The 20,892-nt window shown below is 45.4% G+C and overlaps 1 protein-coding gene across 3 annotated transcripts in view; it reads left to right on the top strand.

Moving 5' to 3' along the window:
• LOC120017473 (arginyl-tRNA--protein transferase 1) overlaps positions 1 to 20,892 on the top strand; it is a 174,332-nt gene that overhangs the window by 135,478 nt on the left and 17,962 nt on the right. For all 3 annotated transcript variants that reach the window (XM_038960242.1, XM_038960241.1, XM_038960240.1), the window contains one exon: positions 10,627 to 10,747. In XM_038960242.1, the coding sequence (XP_038816170.1) occupies positions 10,627 to 10,747 (121 nt within the window). The remainder of the gene's footprint in view (positions 1 to 10,626; positions 10,748 to 20,892) is intronic.

Here is a 20,892-nt window from a genome sequence, read left to right as displayed (position 1 = left end):
AGCGGTCAAGGATGAGTTGATGAGCGAGGTGAGGTAAGGGAGAAGGTCTCCGGAAATGGTCTGGAGAAGAGAGGAGGGGATGGGGTCAAGCGGGCAGGTTGTTGGGCGGCCGGCCGTCACAAGACGCGAGATTTCATCTGGAGAGAGAGGGGAGAAAGAGGTCAGAGCACAGGGTAGGGCAGTGTGAGCAGAACCAGCGGTGTCGTTTGACTTAGCAAACGAGGATCGGATGTCGTCGACCTTCTTTTCAAAATGGTTGACGAAGTCATCTGCAGAGAGGGAGGAGGGGGGGGGGGAGGGGGAAGAGGATTCAGGAGGGAGGAGAAGGTGGCAAAGAGCTTCCTAGGGTTAGAGGCAGATGCTTGGAATTTAGAGTGGTAGAAAGTGGCTTTAGCAGCGGAGACAGAAGAGGAAAATGTAGAGAGGAGGGAGTGAAAGGATGCCAGGTCCGCAGGGAGGCGAGTTTTCCTCCATTTCCGCTCGGCTGCCCGGAGCCCTGTTCTGTGAGCTCGCAATGAGTCGTCGAGCCACGGAGCAGGAGGGGAGGACCGAGCCGGCCTGGAGGATAGGGGACATAGAGAGTCAAAGGATGCAGAAAGGGAGGAGAGGAGGGTTGAGGAGGCAGAATCAGGAGATAGGTTGGAGAAGGTTTGAGCAGAGGGAAGAGATGATAGGATGGAAGAGGAGAGAGTAGCGGGGGAGAGAGAGCGAAGGTTGGGACGGCGCGATACCATCCGAGTAGGGGCAGTGTGGGAAGTGTTGGATGAGAGCGAGAGGGAAAAGGATACAAGGTAGTGGTCGGAGACTAGGAGGGGAGTTGCAATGAGGTTAGTGGAAGAACAGCATCTAGTAAAGATGAGGTCAAGCGTATTGCCTGCCTTGTGAGTAGGGGGGGAAGGTGAGAGGGTGAGGTCAAAAGAGGAGAGGAGTGGAAAGGAGGCAGAGAGGAATGAGTCAAAGGTAGACGTGACGAGGTTAAAGTCACCCAGAACTGTGAGAGGTGAGCCGTCCTCAGGAAAGGAGCTTATCAAGGCATCAAGCTCATTGATGAACTCTCCAAGGGAACCTGGAGGGCGATAAATGATAAGGATGTTAAGCTTGAAAGGGCTGGTAACTGTGACAGCATGGAATTCAAAGGAGGCGATAGACAGATGGGTAAGGGGAGAAAGAGAGAATGACCACTTGGGAGAGATGAGGATCCCAGTGCCACCACCCCGCTGACCAGAAGCTCTCGGGGTGTGCGAGAACACGTGGGCAGACGAGGAGAGAGCAGTAGGAGTAGCAGTGTTATCTGTGGTAATCCATGTTTCCGTCAGTGCCAAGAAGTCGAGGGACTGGAGGGAAGCATAGGCTGAGATGAACTCTGCCTTGTTGGCCGCAGATCGGCAGTTCCAGAGGCTGCCGGAGACCTGGAACTCCACGTGGGTCGTGCGCGCTGGGACCACCAGGTTAGGGTGGCCGCGGCCACGCGGTGTGAAGCGTTTGTATGGTCTGTGCAGAGAGGAGAGAACAGGGATAGACAGACACATAGTTGACAGGCTACAGAAGAGGCTACGCTAATGCAAAGGAGATTGGAATGATACCACTGCTCTAATGGCTTTACACCACTCCAGCCAACGCTGCTTGGCCAGGGAAACCCATTTCATGAAGCTCCTGACGACTAGTTATTGTGCTGATGTTGCTTCCAGAGGCAGTGTGGAACTCGGTAGTGAGTGTTCCAACCTAGGACAGATCATTTTTACGCTCTATGGCGCTTCAGCACTCGGTGGTCCCTTTCTGTGAGCTTGTGTGGCCTACCACTTCGCGGCTGAGATGTTGTTGGTCCTAGACGTTTCCACTTCACAATATCACCACTTACAGTTGACCGGGGCAGCTCTAGCAGTGCAGAAATTTGATGAACTGACTTATTGGAAAGGTGGTTACCTAGGACGGTGCCACGTTGAAAGTCACTAAGCTCTTCATTAAGGCCATTCTACTGACAGTTTTTGTCTACGGAGATTGTATGGCTGTGTGCTCGATTTTTATACACCTGTCAGTGTGGCTGATGTAGCCGAATGCACTAATTTGAAGGGGTGTCCAGATACCTTTTGTATGTATAGTGTGTGTTCTTGAGTGCGCTCTAAGGTGTGGAGAATCGGAGCAGGTGGTCAGTCCAGTTCAAGTGTACAGCAGTCTGATAACTTGTAGATACCAACCAGCTAAGAGACAGTTTCTATCAGACCTCATGCTCCAATACCGTCTACCCGACGGTAAGGGATAGAACAGTTCATGGCTGGGGTGTATGGGGTCATTGATGATGCTGCTTGCCTTCTTCAGGCACTGTTTCGAGTAGATGTCCTGGATTGGTGGGAGCACAGTCCCAGTCATGTACATGGCTATCTTCTCCCACCTGCTGGATGGCCTTGTGGTCATGAACGGAGAAATTCCCGTACCAGGCCGTGATGCAACCGGTCAGGACGCTCTCGATGGTGCAGCGGTAGTATTTGGATAGGATTCGAGTTGGCATGCCTAATTTCTTCAGCTGTCTTAGGAATGGTGGTGTTGTCAGTCCATGACATGTCCTTCGTGATGTGGACGCAAAGTGACTCTACTGCAGTCCCTCTGATGTGGATCGGGACTTCTGCTTCCTGAAGTCAAAATTAAACTATTTTGTTTTGCTGACATTTGAAGGAGAAATTATTTTCATGACACCATAATGCCAGTTCATTTACCTCCTCCCTAAAGGCTGATGCGTCATTATTAGTTTATCAGGCCTACAACCGCGGTGTCGTCAGAACTTGGGAGTTGGTGTTGCGGAAAGCCATGCAGTCGTGGGTGAACAGGGAATACAGCAGAGGACTGATGACACACCCTTGGGGGAGCCCCTGTGTTATGAGTCAGTGTGGGGGAGGGGTTGTTGCCTATCCTCACAGCCTGTGGTTTGCCTGTCAGGAAGTCCAGGATCGTTGCAGAGGGTGGTGTCCAGAACCAGGGCTCTGAGCTTTGTGCTGAGCTTGAAGGAAACAATAGTATTGAATGTTGAACTGTTGTCAATGAACAGCATTCTCACATAGGTGTTCCTATTGTCCAGATGTGTTACGGTCATGTGACTAGCGATGGAAATGGCGTATTCCGTGGATCTGTTGGAGCGTTAGACAAATTGGAGTGGGTCTAGTGTGCCTGACATGAGTTTGGACGTGTTTGCCTTGCCATTTAACTCAGACTGGTGTATTTTTCTAAACAGTGGCTGCACCACTTGATCTGAATTTTCTGAGACATGCAAGGCTTTTTTAGGGAGAGAAGGGGGATTCCAGAAAACCGATCAGCACTACTGGCAGAAAGAGTTGGGGCCATAACATAAAGGCTAGTCATACTCACTCACGCAGAGCAGGCTGGGGCTCAGGTGGCTGGGACTGGGGCAGTATATGTTTGTGTCTGTACTGTTTTCCTGCCCATAAAAGATCTTGGGCAATATGGAGGCTGGGACTGTATGTTAGTGGCTGGGGTTGGTGCTGTATGTCTGTCTTTAATGGATAACATACAGCCATACTCCCCCAGATGGGCTGGGGCTGGTCCTGTATGTCTGTAGCTGTCTGTGCTGCCTGCCTGCCCATAAAGACCTGGAGAGTTGAGGAGATAAAAGGGCCATGTGAGTCTTGATACCTGTAAAGCTGCTCGCTGCCTTCAGTCTGTCGGGCTCAATCGAAATAAGATCCTGTAAAAATATTTTCTCATCATTAACCTGTCGTCCATGGAGCACTGATGCAGAGCCGTGCAGGGGCGGAAGGGGTGGGGCAAATCCTGGGAGTGGGGGTGAGTGTTTCAATTTGTGTGTGTGTTTCCTTGTGAGAGACAAAACGACTTGGCGTTTAGTTTGTTTACGTTCGTCTTTCATTGGTGCCGTACCCCTCTTTCCACCTCCAACAGCCTTCACAATTCTCACCCTGAACACTGATGTGTAGGTTGATCTGTGTGTTAGTGTGACCCAGTCTGTTTACATGTCATTCAGCAATGCATGGCAGGGACCCCCCAGTTCTGTCTGTCTGTGGATAATGTGAATGTGTGTGTTTTTAAGACAGACTCAGAATGAGAGTGGAGGTCATTGTGAACTGTGTGTGTTAGAATTGGGAGGGACAGATAGGGTGTTTATTTGTCTTTGGCTGTGAGTGACACACACACACATCCAATTGGCTAGGTGAATGTGACCCTGGGTCAGAGCTGGCCTGGGTCTGGGTCATACTAAGCCCTCTGTGTCCAGTGTCAGTTCAGACACACCTGGGTTGTGTTAATTTGGGCATAATGTAGCAAAGCACTTTGTAATGGAGAACTGGTGTTTCTTATTGGATAAATTCCAGCAGTCCCTCCTTGTCAAATTAAATTATATTTTATTTTTATTGGTCCCATACTCAAATTTAGCATGTGGGTGTTGCGAAATGTATTCCTAGCTCCGACACTGCAGTAATATCTTAACAATACACACATCTAAAAAGTAAAATAATGGAATTAAGAAATATGGAAATATTAGGACAAGCAATGTTGGAATCTGGAGTGTGTGTACAGTGTATTCAGACACCTTGACTCAAGGATGATCAATGGAAACAGAATGGATGGAGAACCATCTCTGCAGCACTCCACCAATCAGGCCTTTATGGTGGAGCGGCCAGACGGAAACCACCTCTCAGTAAAAGGCACATGACGGCCCGCTTGGACTTTTCCAAAAGACACCGAAAGACTCTCTGACCATGATAAACAAGATTCTCTGGTCTGATGAAACCAAGATTGAACTCCTTGGCCTGAGTGCCAAGCGTCACGTCTGGAGGAAACCTGGCACCGTCCCTACGGTGAAGTGTGGTGGTGGCAGCATCATGCTGTGGGGATGTTGTGGCTCAGGTCCCGTTGTGGATGTAGGTCCCGTGTGGCTCAGTTGGTAGAGCATGGCGCTTGCAACGCCAGGGTTGTGGGTTCGATTCCCACGGGGGACCAGTACAAAAAAAAAAAGTATGAATGTATGTACTTGTAAGTCGCTCTGGATAAGAGCGTCTGCTAAATGACTTAAAAAAAAAAAAAAAAAAAAAATGTTTTTCAGTGGCTTGGACTGGGAGACTAGTCAGGATCGAGGGAAAGATGATCAGAGAAAAGTACAGAGAGATCCTTGATGATAACCTGCTCGGGACCTCAGACTGAGGTGAAGGTTCACCTTCCAGCAGGACAACAACCCTAAGCACACAGTCCGGACAAGTCCCAATGTCCTTGAGTGGCCCAGCCAGACCCTGGACTTGAACCTGAACAGACATCTCTGGAGAAACATGAAAATATCTGTGCATTGATGCTCCCCATCCAACAGAGCTTGAGAGGATCTGCAGAGAAGAATGGAAGAAACTCCCGAAATACAGGTGTGCCAAGCTTGTAGCGTCTTACCCAAGAAGTCTCAAGGCTGTAAACGCTGCCAAAGGTGCTTAAACAAAGTACTGAGTAAAGGGTCTGAATACTTATGTGAATGTGATATTATGTTGTTTTTTTTGCTTTGTCATAATGGGGTATTGTGTTGGAATGATGTTTGGAATTGATGTTGAAAAAATAACAATTTAATCAATTTTAGAAGAAGGCTGTAATGTAACAAAATGTGTGGGAAAAAGTAGGCACCCTTTAATTGATGACAGCTTTGCACACCCTTGGCATTCTCTCAACCAGCTTCATGATGAATGCTTTTCCAACAGTCTTGAAGGAGTTCCCACATATGCTGAGCACTTGTTGGCTGCTTTTTCTTTACTCTGTGGTCCAACTCATTGGTCATATAGTCATTGGCGAATAGAGAGTGCAGGAAGGGGCTGAGTACGCACCCTTGTGGATCCCCTGTGTTGAGGATCAGGGAAGTGGAAATGTTGTTGCCTACCTTTACCACCTGGGGGCGGCCACTCAGGAAGTCCAGTACCCAGTTGGGCGTTGTTCAAACCCTGATCCCGAGCTTAATGATGAGCTTGGAGGGTACTCTATTGTTGAAGGCTGAGCTGTATTCAATGAACAGCTTTCTGAGATAGGTGTTCCTTTTGTCCAGGTGGGATCGGGCAATGTGCATTGCGATGTAGATTGCCTCATTCGTGTGTCTATTGGGGTGACATGCTAATTGCAGTGGGTCTAGTGTGTCGGGTAAGGTGGAGGTGATATGATCCTTAACTAGCCTCTCAAAGCACTTCATGATGACAGGAGTGCTGCGGAGCGGTAGTCATTTAGTTCAGTTACCTTCACTTTTTTGGGTACATGAAGCAACTGGGGACAACAGACTGGAATAGGGAGAGATTGAAAATGTCCGTAAACACTCCAGCCAGCTGGTCTGCGCATGCTCTCAGGACGCGGCTAGGGATGGCATCTGGGCCGGGAGCCTTACAAGGATTAACACGCTTAAATGTCTTACTCACGACGGCCACGGAGAACGAGAGCTCGCAGTCCACGTAGCATGTGGTGGCCAGCGTTGGTGGTCGACATGGCTGGTTTTCCCTTTATAATCCGATTGTCTGGAATCCCTGCTACATGCATCTCATGTCTGAGCAGTTGATTTGTGACACCACTTTGTCTCTCTACTGAGGTTTTGCCTTTTTGATTGCCTTACGGAGGGCATAACTGGACTGTTTGTACTGAATCATATTCCCAGTAACCTTGCTGTGGTTAAATGCAGTTGTTCGCATTTTCAGTTTTGCGTGAATGCTGCCATCTATCCACGGTTTTTGGTTTGGATAGGTTTTCATTGTCAAAGTGGGAACAACATCCCCTATACATTTCCTGATTAAGTCACTATGCCAGTGTATACGTCAATGTTATTCTCAATCTGGAACATATCCCATTTCGCGTGATCAAAACAATCTTGAAGATTCAGATTGGTCAGGCCAGCGTTGACCAGTCCTTACCACGGGTACTTCCTGTTTGCATTTCTGCCTACAGTTGGGCAAAAAGTATTTAGTCAGCCATCAATTGTGCAAGTTCTCCCACTTAAAAAGATGAGAGAGGCCTGTAATTTTCATCATAGGTACACTTCAACTATGACAGACAAAATGAGAAAAAAAAATCCAGATTTTTTTTTTTGGGCATCGTAACCGACTTCAGTGGGAAAATGCTCACCTTCAATGGCACGCTGAAGTGTGCTCTTCACGGATGAATCCCGGTTTCAACTGTACCAGGTAGATGGCGTCGTGTGGACGATCTGTTTGCTGATGTCAACATTGTGAACAGAGTGCCCCATGGTGGGGTTATGGTGTGGGCAGGCATAAGCTACGAACAATGAAAAAAAATTCATTTTATCGATGGCAATATGAATGCATAGAGATGACGAAATCTTGAGGCCCATTTTCGTGCCATTAATCCGCCCGCCATCACCTTATGTTTCAGCATGATAATGCGCAGCTCTATGTCGCAAGGATCTGTACATAATTCCTAGAAGCTGAAAATGTCCCAGTTCTTCCATGGCCTGCACACTCACCAGACATGTCACCCATTGAGCATGTTTGGGATGCTCTGAGTCGATGTGTACGACAGCGTGTTCCAGGTCCCGCCAATATCCAGCAACTTCACACAGCCATTGAAGAGTGGGACAACATTCCACAGGCCACAATCATCAGCCTGATCAACTCAATGCGAATGAGATGTCACACTGCATGAGGCAAATAGTGGTCACACCAATGCATCCCTAGCATATCTGCTGGCCAGGTAAAGTCTGTAGAAGTAATTGTGGAACTGAGAAGGGAGAGCCTTAAAGCCAACCTAGGAAAGCTGGAGAGGAGAGAGAGGACACTGAGGATGGAGGGAAAGAGTGACAGTGAAAAAGAGTGAGGGTTAGATAAGAGGGAGTGAGGAAAGAGAAGAGAAACACCTTGTGGTGGTGAGCTCAGGCCAACACTCCAGTCCAATAAGGAAAGGGAACAGACTCACAGATAGTTGCCAGACTCCTCTCTCTCTCTCGCTCATAGCCACTGTTTGCCTGCCACTGCTTTTACTACCTCTCTTCTACTCTTTCTCTCTTCTCCCAGCTCTCTCGCTCCAGACCACTAATACCTGTGTCCTCTCATATTTTGGTGTTCTATTCCTCCTTTTCTCCTGCTCCCTTTTTCCTTTTTGGATAAGTGCTGAGTTCTCTGACTGGGCTATGAGCCTCCTGTCTCTTATTTGTGGTTATATAGGCCCTCTCTCTACATCTTCACTTTTTTTCATCACACAAATCTTTAAAGGCACAGACATGTTATTCTGGGTTAAGGTCTGGACTGGAACATAGAAATAGGCCTAAAATACTCCAGTATGGTCTGCTTTCCAAATGGCACCCTATTCCCTATATAGTCCACTATATAGGAAACATATGGTGTCATTTGGGACATAGACATGGACTTTTTATATTGCCCTGCATAAAATTCCATGTCGTCCTGTGCCTGTTTCTTGTCATGGTATAGGAGAGTACAGAGAGAGGCCTGTCCTTACACGTTGGTTCACTCTCTCTCTGATTAGAAAGTATTCTGGTGCTACCAGAGTGTAACTGTGGCTTACTCACTCCATCTACGCCTCACTCCATCCCATCCCTCTCTCCTCGTGTCCCTTCACTCATCCGTGCCCACGGATGTTTTCAAGAGGTCCAGTGTTGGGATGAAGGTGTGTGTGTGTGCATGTGAGAGAAACATGTGGATGTGTGCTTTTGGTGTGCTTTTGCTGAGCGATGATGAGGGAACCCATAGAGTAGTTGTGGTGAAGTGTAAGAATGTCTGTGACTGTTGGCAGTCAGAGAATGTCAGTGGGTGTGTAGCGTGTCCACTGCAACGCCACTACCACTCTATTCATCTGTTGGCACCAGGATAAGTTAACTCACTAACACATCCCCTTCAGCTGGCCCTGGTGACCCTGTTTGTCCCCATCGTGGGTTACGTGTCCAGGGTTATATTCATTAGGCAACAAATGGAGGCTGTGACCTCACTGTGTGTGAACGTGTGTGTGTGAACGTGTGTGTGTGTGAACGTGTGTGTGTGAACGTGTGTGTGAACGTGTGTGAATGTGTGTGTGTGAGTGTGGGTGAACGTGCGTGAATGTGTGGGTGTGTGTGAATGTGTGGGTGTGTGTGAATGTGTGTGTGAATGTGTGTGGGTGTACGTACGTGTGTGTGTGAACGTGCGTGTGTGTGAACGTGCGTGTGTGTGAACGTGCGTGTGTGTGAACGTGGGTGTGTGAACGTGGGTGTGTGAACGTGGGTGTGTGAACGTGGGTGTGTGAACGTGGGTGTGTACGTACGTTTGTGTACGTGGGTGTGTGTGAGTACGTGTGTGTGAACGTGTGTGTGTGTGAACGTGTGTGTGTGTGAACGTGTGTGTGTGTGTGAACGTGCGTGAACGTGCGTGTGTGTGTGAACGTGCGTGCGTGTGTGTGTACGTACGTGGGTGTGTGTGTACGTACGTGTGTGGGTGTGTACGTGTGTGGGTGTGTACGTACGTACGTGTGTGGGTGTGTGTTTGTGGGTGTGTGTGTGTGTGTGTGAACGTGTGTGTGTGTGTGTGTGTGTGAACGTGTGTGTGTGTGTGTGTGTGAACGTGTGTGTGTGAACGTGTGTGTGTGTGTGTGTGTGTGAACGTGTGTGTGTGTGTGTGTGTGAACGTGTGTGTGTGTGTGTGAACGTGTGTGTGTGTGTGTGTGTGTGAACGTGTGTGTGTGTGTGAACGTGTGTGTGTGTGTGTGTGTGTGTGTGTGTGTGCGTGCGTGTGAACGTGCGTGTGAACGTGCGTGTGTGTGTGAACATACGTGCGTGTGTGTGTGTGTGAGAGAACGTGTGAGAGAAAGTGTGTCTGTGTGAGAGAACGTGTTTGTGTGTGTGAGAGAACGTGTGTGTGTGCGAGAGAGAAAGTGTGTGCGAGAGAGAAAGTGTGTGCGTGAGAGAAAGTGTGTGTGTGAGAGAATGTGCATGTGTGTGTGAGAGAGAGAATGTGTGTGTGTGTGAGAGAGAGAGAGAGAACGTGCACGTGTGTGTGAGAGAACGTGCGCGCGTGTGTGCGCGTCCGTGTTTTGAGATGTGGCAGAAGGCCTCGTGGAGGCGCTTGCTTTTTTATTGCATAATCTCTTGGTTGTGTTTATCAATATACGTGTGTGTTTGGTTGGAGCATGTGTGTGTATAATGTGGCTGTTTGTGAGACAGTGCAGCATGACTGTTGGAGGCGCCTTCTTGTTTACAGTGTAATCTGTGTGTTTGTTTGGGGCCATGTGATCAATTCAAGGCCTTTGATAACAGGCCAAAGGGCCAAGGTTCTGCTGCACTCTCCTCTTTCCCCCTGTTCCCGATTTTTCTTTCTCTTCAGCCTTTTCCTCTACATCTGTCTTTCCCCATGATCTCTGTCTAGCTCAGTTTATAAGTATGTCTAACACTCGAAATATTGTGGCAACCTCATCAAGATGTTCAGATCTCTTGTAGTAAGGTGTTGGGTAGATATTTGCTGCACCCTGGTTCCAGTCCCGGTTGGGACAACCCCCCCAAATTTGCCGCAATATTATGTTTGTTTGTATCTTTTGGCGTAACGGCTAAGGCTAACATTTTCTGGACCAGGGTTTGAGTCCCGGTCGGGACCCCCAAAATGTTGCTGCAATGTTATGTATGGTAAAGTAACAACCACTTTCTCTGTCGCCTCTCTCTAGGGGCAGTACCAGCCTTCAGACCTCCTGTGCCCAGAGACATATGTCTTTGTGCCCATAGAACGCTGCATCCCCAGCCTGGAGCAGACCCACTACGCACGCTTCAACCAGGACCCCGACGCAGGTACTGAAAACAACACAGCAACCTACAGTACACTATGAACGCTATCCTACGGCACACTGACCTATATTAGTCATTATTGTGGTTGGCAGTAGCCTCAAGGTTACAGAATTGGGCCAGTAGGGGGGTTGCTGCTTCCAATCCTCGGGGGAAATGTGGCTGCAGTGAGACGGCAACCGGAGGGTTTCTGTCATCAAAATCTCAACTACCATTTACTGCCGTTGTGCCTGTGTGCGAGGCACGTAACCGCTACAACTGGTTCGGTTTGGGGAATAACATGAAGCACAAAAAAAAACTAATTTCCAATTGACATTGGACAATAACATTTCGATTGTATTCACAAGCTGTTATGGATGCGTGTGTGCTCAGATGAACCTGTGTGTGTGTGAGCCCGAACCAAACTAATCCGAGTCTGATCGTGCAGTATGTTGAAACCTCTGGCTTAGCTCCAGACACTGAGCTTTCCCTGAACCCAGGTCAGTTTGTGTGCTGGCTCCACTGTGGTCAGACACTGTCATTATGGAAGACTCAGGGCTGCATCCCAAATGGCACCCTGTTCCCTACATAATGCACTAACTGGGCCCTGGTCAGAAGTAGTGCACTATGTAGGGAAAATGGTGCCATTTGCGATGCAGATGCTGTTATTATTACCAGAATAATGATATCAGTGATAATAGCCGGGCCGACTAGCAGACGCCACAGCCGGGAGGGAGAGAGTGGAGAGGAGGACAAGGAGGAGAGGGAGAGAAAGAGGTTTCGTTGCGGATAACTGCTGAGTGGGGTACTTGAAAGTACTCTCTCGCTCTTACTCACACATAATGATACACACACACACACACTCCCCTCCCTCTCCCTGTTCTATCTATGTCCCGCTCTGCTGACTGTTCAGTTCTCGGTTGTTAGAGTCCTATATCAGCACACACACTCCTTTAAACTGTTTCTACCTCACCCCACACTTCTACCCCCACTGCCGGGTCTATAGTAATCCTCTAAGCTATTTAGCTCTTCCAAGATGAGCCTGGCTCCGTTTAGGCGAGCCCCACCTCTACTCACTGATCTGGCTACGTAAACAACAGGCTAATATGTACAACGACCAGATCTTGAGATGGAGAGAAAATCCTCTAGAAACCATTCAGAAGAGTTGAAGTATTTGTCTCCAGTGTGTATGGCAGCCTGCAAGGGAGAGAAAGAGAATCGCTGCATTTTCACACACACAAACACACACAGTTGCTTTGGCTGTTTCCAGTGTCTAACACACTAATAGTGTGGCGCAAGCGGTCACGTTGGTCTTGGCAGGCAGAGGTGTGCGTACTTTCAGGTGTTTGGCGTGTGTGCGTGTGCGCAGTGCGCACGCAACTGCCTCATTCATTCATTTTTATTTAGCTACTCTGTTACATTTGCCACTGTTTTCCAGGGAGTTGTGTGACTGTGTGCCAGTGTTTCCGTTAACTGGTAATTGCCGCTCCCGTGAGAGTTAGCTGCGTTCCTTTTCGTTTCTAAAGACAAAGGAATTCTCCGGTTGAAACATTATTGAAGATTTATGATAAAAACATCCTAAAGATTGATTCTATACTTCGTTTGACATGTTTCTACGAACTGTAATATGACTTTTCGTCTGAACTTTCGTCGGAACTTTCGCCTGGACTTGCCCGCGCCTCCTGAGTTTGGATTTGTGTACTAAACGCGCGAACAAAAAGGAGGTATTTGGACATCAATTATGGACTTTATCGAACAAAACAAACTTTTATTATGGAACTGGGATTCCTGGGAGTGCATTCCGATGAAGATCATCAAAGGTAAGTGAATATTTATAATGCTATTTCTGACTTCTGTGGACTCCACAACATGGCGGGTATCTGTATGGCTTGTTTTTGTGTCTGAGCGCCGTACTCAGATTATTACATGGTGTGTTTTTTCCGAAAAGTTTTTTGAAATCTGACACAGCAGTTGCATTAAGGAGATGTTTATCTATAATTCCATGCATAACAATTGTGTCTTTTAGCAATGTTTATTATGAGTATTTCTGTAAATTGATGTGGCTCTCTGCAAAATCACCGGAGGTTTTGGAGGCAAAACATTACTGAACATACCGCACCAATGTAAACTAAGATTTTTGGATATAAATATGAACTTTATCGAGCAAAACATACATGTATTGTGTAACATGAAGTCCTATGAGTGTCATCTGATGAAGATCATCAAAGGTTAGTGATTCATTTTATCTCTTCTGCTTTTTGTGACTCTTTGGCTGGAAAAATGGCTGTTTTTCTGTGACTAGGTGCTGACCTAACATAATCGTTTGGTGTGCTTTCGTTGTAAAGCCTTTTTGAAATCGGACACTGTGGCTGGATTTACAACAAGTTTATCTTTAAAATGGTGTAAAATACTTGTATGTTTGAGGAACTTTAATTATGGGATTTCTGTTGTTTTGAATTTGGCGCCGTGCAATTTCACTGGCTGTTGTTGAGGCGGGACGCTAGCGTCCCGAATATCCCAGAGAGGTTGACAAACTGTGGTTTTGGCAAGTCGGTTACGACATCTACATTCGTGGCCAAAAGTTTGGAGAATGACACAAATATTAATTTTCACAATCTGCTGCCTTAGTTTGTATGATTGCAATTTGCATATACACCAGAATGTTATGAAGAGTGATCAGATGAATTGCAATTAATTGCAAATTCCCTCTTTGCCATGCAAATTAACTGAATCCCCCAAAAACATTTCCACTGCATTTCAGCCCTGCCACAAAAGGACCAGCTGACATCATGCCAGTGATTCTCTCGTTAACACAGGTGAGTGTTGACGAGGACAAGGCTGGAGATCACTCTGTCATGCTGATTGAGTTTGAATAACAGACTGGAAGCTTCAAAAGGAGGGTGGTGCTTGGAATCATTGTTCTTCCTCTGTCAACCATGGTTACCTGCAAGGAAAAACGTGCCGTCATCATTGCTTTGCACGAAAAGGGCTTCACAGGCAAGAATATTGCTGCCAGTAAGATTGCACCTAAATCAACCATTTATCGGATCATCAAGAACTTCAAGGAGAGCGGTTCAATTGTTGTGAAGAAGGCTTCAGGGCACCCAAGAAAGTCCAGCAAGCGCCAGGACCGTCTCCTAAAGTTGATTCAGCTGCGGGATCGGGGCACCACCAGTACAGAGCTTGCTCAGGAATGGCAGCAGGCAGGTGTGAGTGCATCTGCATGCACAGTGAGGTGAAGACTTTTGGAGGATGGCCTGGTGTCAAGAAGGGCAGCAAAGAAGCCACTTCTCTCCAGGAAAAACATCAGGGACAGACTGATATTCTGCAAAAAGTACAGGGATTGGACTGCTGAGGATTGGGGTAAAGTAATTTTCTCTGAATCCCCTATGCGATTGTTTGGGGCATCTGAAAAAAAGCTTGAGCGCTACCATCAGTCCTGTGTCATGCCAACAGTAAAGCATCCTGAGACCATTCATGTGTGGGGTTGCTTCTCAGCCAAGGGAGTGGGCTCACTCACAATTTTGCCTAAGAACACAGCCATGAATAAAGAATGGTACCAACACATCCTCCGATAGCAACTTCTCCATCCAGGAACAGTTTGGTGATGAACAATGCCTTGTCCAGCATGATGGAGCACCTTGCCATAAGGCTCGGGGAACAAAACATCGATATTTTGGGTCCATGGCCAGGACATTCCCCAGACCTTAGAGAGCTTGAGAGCTTGTGGTCAATCCTCAAGAGGCAGGTGGACAAACAAAAACTCACAAATTCTGAACAACTCCAAGCATTGATTATGCAAGAATGGGCTGCTATCAGTCAGGATGTGGCCCAGAAGTTATTTGACAGCATGCCAGGGCGGATTGCAGAGGTCTTGAAAAAGAAGGGTCAACACTGCAAATATTGACTCTTTGCATCAACTTAATGTAATTGGCATTAAAAGCCTTTGACACTTATGAAAAGCTTGTAATTATACTTCAGTATTCCTTAGTAACATCTGACAAAAATATCTAAAGACCCTGAAGCAGCAAACTTTGGAAATTCATATTTATGTCATTCTCAATACTCAATTGGCCCAGCGTCGTCCGGGTTACGGTTTGGCCGGGGTAGGCCGTTATTGTGAATTCTCATTTGTTTTTAACTGACTTGCCTAGTTAAATAAAACAATATTGAGAATATTACACTAATTGGAGCCAATTACACTCACTGGAGTATCTGACATAGGATTTGAAAAATCACTCATGAATACGTTACCAGTGCAGCAAGTGCAACTTGCTTACTGCTGCTGGTAAGCTTTCTTGACTTAGTTTTATTTTGGGGAGTCTTTGTTTGGGTAGTCGATCTGTAGTATGACCATCTGTAGTCCATCTATCTGTTGATAAGCAAGGTGTAGGGTTAGTAGATAGTCTGTAGAGCATCTACCAATGGACTATCCAAATAAAGTGTTACCATTCATTTTTGCTAACCTTAAAAACAAAGGTCCAATGCAGCCACTTTTATCTCAATATCAAATCATTTCTTGGTAAATAATAGTTTATTGGTCGCGTACACAGTTTAGCAGGTGGTATAGCGGGTGCAGCGAAATGCTTGTTACTAGCTCCTTACAAAGCAGTAAAATGTCAAACAAGTACACAAATAATTAAAATGTAAAAAAATATATATAAAGTACAGAAGAACGTCAGGACAAATCCAATTAACAACCCAAATTGCATTTTGATTACTGTTACAGTGCTATCTATACGTATGTACACCGAAAGAATTTGCACAAGATACCAAGGTTATTATAGCTTGTTCAACACTATCACTACCTAACAGGGGGCGGGGGCGATCACGGCGCTTGACTGGGCCAAGCTAGAATACCTTGAAGTTTCTGGAGCCATTCGCAATCCACGCCGACCAACTTGCGGACCAGTGACTGAGCCAATCTAGAGCAGATTGATAATGGGGGTCGCCAATTTGCTTGGGAGGGGGTCCCTGGGCAAGAAAAGATTTTAAGACCCTTGCACCGAATTACACTGAACAAACATGACCGACTGCCTCGATTTGGTATTATGTAGCAACATTTGAAATTGTGTTTTTTTACGTTGGATAAAAGTAGTCTCCGAGCTAGAAAATGGTATATCATATACTGCAGTTGAGGAACATTGGGAAAGTAATGTTGCTTTTAAAATTGATAAACTTGTAACCCCACTTTTGAGAAAATGGCCCTTGAATGTTTTGGTACACCTACTGGAGAGCTCTTATTTGTCCACACCCATTCAGCATGGTTCACAGCCTCTTAAGCCTTAGTCCAAGCCATCTCTTTAAGGAATCACATGTAAGACCATGTGGTAAACACATGCTTTATCAAATCAAATCTATCTTTATTTGTCACATGCACAGTATACAGGTAACATACAGGTGTCCAGATAAAAATGTTTTATATTTTATTGTTATTAGATGACACTTACCCAGACACACTTGTCTAAATTGATGGGTCATGTGAAGGAAATGCTATAACCATCCCTCACTGTCTGGGTCCCTATTGTCTAGACATGTACACATGTTCATGAAATACAATCGATGGCCGTAATCACCCCCAGAGACACCTGCTAATTTGATGGATCATGTAATAATCCGGCCGAAGTGGAGTCTTTTGTTTAGATATGCTAGCTAAACAATGAACCGGCATAACCCCAACTCATACTACTACCAATACAAACATTGTCATAGCTGTATGACAGTATGTAACGCCAGTATGTAACTATCTCTTGACATTTTTAGTAGCCTACAGCAACTCTTATAGACAGACATGACTTGTTTCACCCGTCCACATTACCATTAATCCCTTCATTATAGTGGCGATGAAATGTTCGCCAAACGTTACCCCAATCCGTTAAGCAGTTCTTTCATATAAATAGGATAAATCATTTGCAAATTTGTCAACCGTGACACTCGAATCACAGAGACAGATTCATTATGACCTTGAACTCCCATTTGAATACTCAAGAAAAGTGTTGATATAATTAAAACCAGTAGCAGGTAATAAGCTGAGTTTGCTCTAAAACTTCATGCATATATCAAATTTAGGGTAGGGCTGCTCATTTGAATTTCCTGTCTTTTTTTGTCTATTGCCAACACAAAACATGTCACTTAAAATGTTTTTGTATTTAGTACACAGTAGCTATATGTCCTCCCTTGTAGAGCAGTCCAGTGGACTATTTAGGGGCACTGGCCTCACCTTGGGGGTTAGAGGATAGCTGCTGGGGGCGGTCTCTGGTTGTCAGGATGAGGAGGCTGGAGGCCCTGTCTTTATGAGGTGTGTGTGGTGTGCTAATCTATACATTTATGCTGACGTGTCGAAAAACAGGGCGCACACGGGTTACATGCCTCCCGCTGATAGCCTAGGCCTCTCTCTGACCTCGGGCATGTTTTAAACACGGGCTCATTCACGCACATGCCCACACACATACACTTTGTCACAATCTCTGTTTGATTGACATAGACATAGGAGCATTGCCCTCTCCACAGGGTAAATGCTTATGCTGCAGCCAGGCGCCAACACACTCCTCTCTACCTACACACAAATACACGCACACACTTCTCTCTCTCCCCACCCAGCCAAGTGTATGTGGTCTTGCTGTGCTTTAACTGGTGCTGTTTATTGAAAGTGTGTGTTTGGGTAGTAAAGCCAGGCGATATGGTGCCAAGTCGCTAGGAGAGACTGTGGCCTTCTATTCTCTTCCATCTTTACAAGTCCCAGGCTGACAGCACCCATAATAACAGATTCCCTCTGGAATAACACATACACACATTTGCGCGCACACGCACAGAACTACACTCATGTAAGGGATAGTTGATTGGTGTCGTGATTAATGCGATAACGATTATTTTTATCAAATCAATTAACTATGTTTAACTATTATGATGATTAAATGAATCATATAACAATTAGTTAAGTAGTAATCTGGGGCACCATTGGAGAAGTTTATTTAACGAGTCACTGTTTCCCAAATGAACTCAAAAATATCAGAATATCTTGATATACTATCTGTCATCCATCAATCATTTGCTCCTATTTCAGTCTCATTCCGAACGTCGTAATATCCTATAAATCTGCACGAACCCTAGTCTCCATGATGAATCAGCAATACACAAATTGGCTTATTTATTTACTAACTAAATAATCACACAGAATTACATAAACACACACACAGGATAGATTATACATTGGTTACTAACATGATGCAATGAAAAGTCCCTAGTGGACTAACCCGATATGACTGCTTGTTACACAATGAAAAGGGGGGTGTGGGGTGGGGGCGGGAGAAGGAAAGGGACCAAGGAATTCAACTATCGTACATACAGTTGAATAATACGCTCAACGTAAATATGGATATATAGCACCCTATCAACCACTCATTCGGATTTAGAAATGCAATGTACATATTTATGCTTGTATGTCTTTGTCGTCTCCCTCTGGTGAAATCACTCGATCCATCTACTGGGAGTAATTTGACAAAGTCTCTGATTGTGTAATTCTCTGTTTTGTTCACCAGAGGTCACCATGTCCTTTGTAGTCATAGCTTCTTGATCTCGGAGTGTCTGTTAGAGTGAATCTTCATTCTGGAAGTGTTCTTTAGAATGGATTCTTCAAAGTACTACCCGGTGGTTCTCGGTCGAGTTTACTAGACTAAAGTACTTAGCTGCACACTGATGTTCCTGTGTAGTCTTCTTTGAGAGAGAGTTTGAGTTTCTAACCATTTCGTATCTTTCAGCTCATGCTGTCAGTCACACTGGTCTTTAGTTTTAAACCATTGCTCAGCCGTGTAGCCACCGCTTCACGCTGTCTTATCTCTAGAGATTTAAATTCCTACCATTTCAACGTGCAGCCACCGCTCCACGTTTTTCTGGTCTCTATTGTCTAACCATTCGTGACGTCCTGCTTATCGTCCGCTTACTTGGTTTAATGTAATTCTTCAGCGAGTCCTTTTAAACACTCGGGAAAAGGGCATTCCCTCCTTTTGCCAAAATGTCTGTGCTCACATGGGCATGGTTACTGACTTACAGTGGCTTGCGAAAGTATTCACCCCTCTTGGCATTTTTCCTATTTTGTTGCCTTACAACCTGGAATTAAAATATATTTTGGGGGGGGTTGTATCATTTGATTTACACAACATGCCTACCACTTTGAAGATTTTATTGTGAAACAAACAATGAATAAGACAAAAAAACAGAACTTGAGTCAATACTTTGGAGACCTTTTTCAGCAATTACAGCTGCAAGTCTCTTGGGGTATGTCTCTAAGCTTGGCACATCCAGCCACTGGGATTTTTGCCCATTCTTCAAGGCAAAACTGCTCCAGCTCCTTCAAGTTGGAAGGGTTCCGCTGGTGTACAGCAATCTTTAAATCATACCACAGATTCTCAATTGGATTGAGGTCTGGGCTTTGACTAGGCCATTCCAAGACATTTAAATGTTTCCCCTTACACCACTCGAGTGTTGCTTTAGCAGTATACTTAGGGTCATTGTCCTGCTGGAAGGTGAACCTCTGTCCCAGTCTCAAATCTCTGGAAGACTGAAACAGGTTTCCCTGAAGAATCTCCCTGTATTTAGCGCCATCCATCATTCCTTCAATTCTGACCAGTTTCCCAGTCCCTGCCGATGAAAAACATCCACAAAACATGATGCTGCCACCACCATGCTTCACTGTGGGGATGGTGTTCTCAGGGTGATGAGAGGTGTTGGGTTCGCGCCAGACATAGCTTTTTCCTTGATGGCCAAAAAGCTCGATTTTAGTCTCATCTGACCAGAATACCTTCTTCCATATGTTTGGGAAGTCTCCGCCTTTTGGCGAACAACAAACATGTTTGCTTATTTTTTTCTGGCCACTCTTTCGTAAAGCCCAGCTCTGTGGAGTGTAAGGCTTAAAGTGGTCTTATGAACAGATTCTCCAATCTCCGCTGTGGATCTTTGCAGCTCCTTCAGAGTTATCTGTGGTCTCTTTGTTGCCTCTCTGATTAATGCCCTCTTTGCATTGTCCATGAGTTTTGGTGGGCGGCCCTTTCGTGGCAGGTTTGTTGTGGTGCCATATTCTTTCCATTTTTTAATAATGGATTTAATGGTGCTCCGTGGGATGTTCAAAGTTTCTGATATTTTTTTATAACCCAACCCTGATCTGTACTTCTCCACAACTTTGTCCCTGACCTGTTTGGAGAGCTCCTTGTTCTTCATTGTGCCGCTTTCTTGGTGGTGCCCCTTGCTTAGTGGTGTTGCAAACTCTGGGGGCTTTCAGAACAGGTGTATATATACTGAGATCATGTGACACTTAGATTGCACACAGGTGGACTTTATTTAATTATGTGACTTCTGAAGGTAATTGGTTGCACCAGATCTTATTTAGTGGCTTCATAGCAAAGGGGGTGAAAACATATGCACGCACCACTTTTCCGTTTTTTTATTTTTTAGAATTTGAAACGTAAAAGTAATAAAAAAAAAAAAAAAATTAACTTCACCATTTTGGACAATTGTGTATGTCCATTACATGAAATAAAAATAAAAATCTATTTAAATTACAGGTTGTAATGCAACAAAATAGGAAAAATGCCAAGGGGGTGATTACTTTTGCAAGGCACTGTATCAAATGTCTATATGAAAACCCATTATCTCATTTAGAAGGCTAAAAATCACATTTCATCTTCTCACAAATCGTTTTAATTTTTAACCGTATAAGAGCCACAACATTTAGATGTAAATCTGATAACTGGGAAATATACACATTCAGAGATACAGTTGATGTTCTTCCGTCCTTAGTTCCATTACAAATTAGTAACTTATTTGACATTGTTTTGAGCCCCACGAACCATTTACCATATTATTTATGTTAGAAATGTCCAAACTTTTGATGTTACAGTACTGCAAAGTCTCTCTCTGTGGTAACAAAGGGATTTTTAACTTCCATTTCTGAAGAGTGGGAGAGGAGTTCCTGCAAGGTATTTACGACCCGGTTGTTAAGTCATAAAACTCTGTGCTCGGCGAGAGAGAGAGAAGGGGGGCTGATCTGCCACCTATGATCCTCACCCAAGAGGGCAAGTCATGACATTGGTCAAGATCACTGTCTCTCCGCTGACCCAGTCAATCAGTAAACAGACCAAAGATGTTCTAAGGTTCAATTAACCTCCTTGTTATTCAGA

This window comes from Salvelinus namaycush, chromosome 22 (assembly GCF_016432855.1).
Source record: "Salvelinus namaycush isolate Seneca chromosome 22, SaNama_1.0, whole genome shotgun sequence".
NCBI lineage: Eukaryota > Metazoa > Chordata > Actinopteri > Salmoniformes > Salmonidae > Salvelinus > Salvelinus namaycush.
The sequence above is the reverse complement of the archived record's forward strand: the minus strand, read 5'-3'. Positions and strand labels throughout refer to the sequence as shown.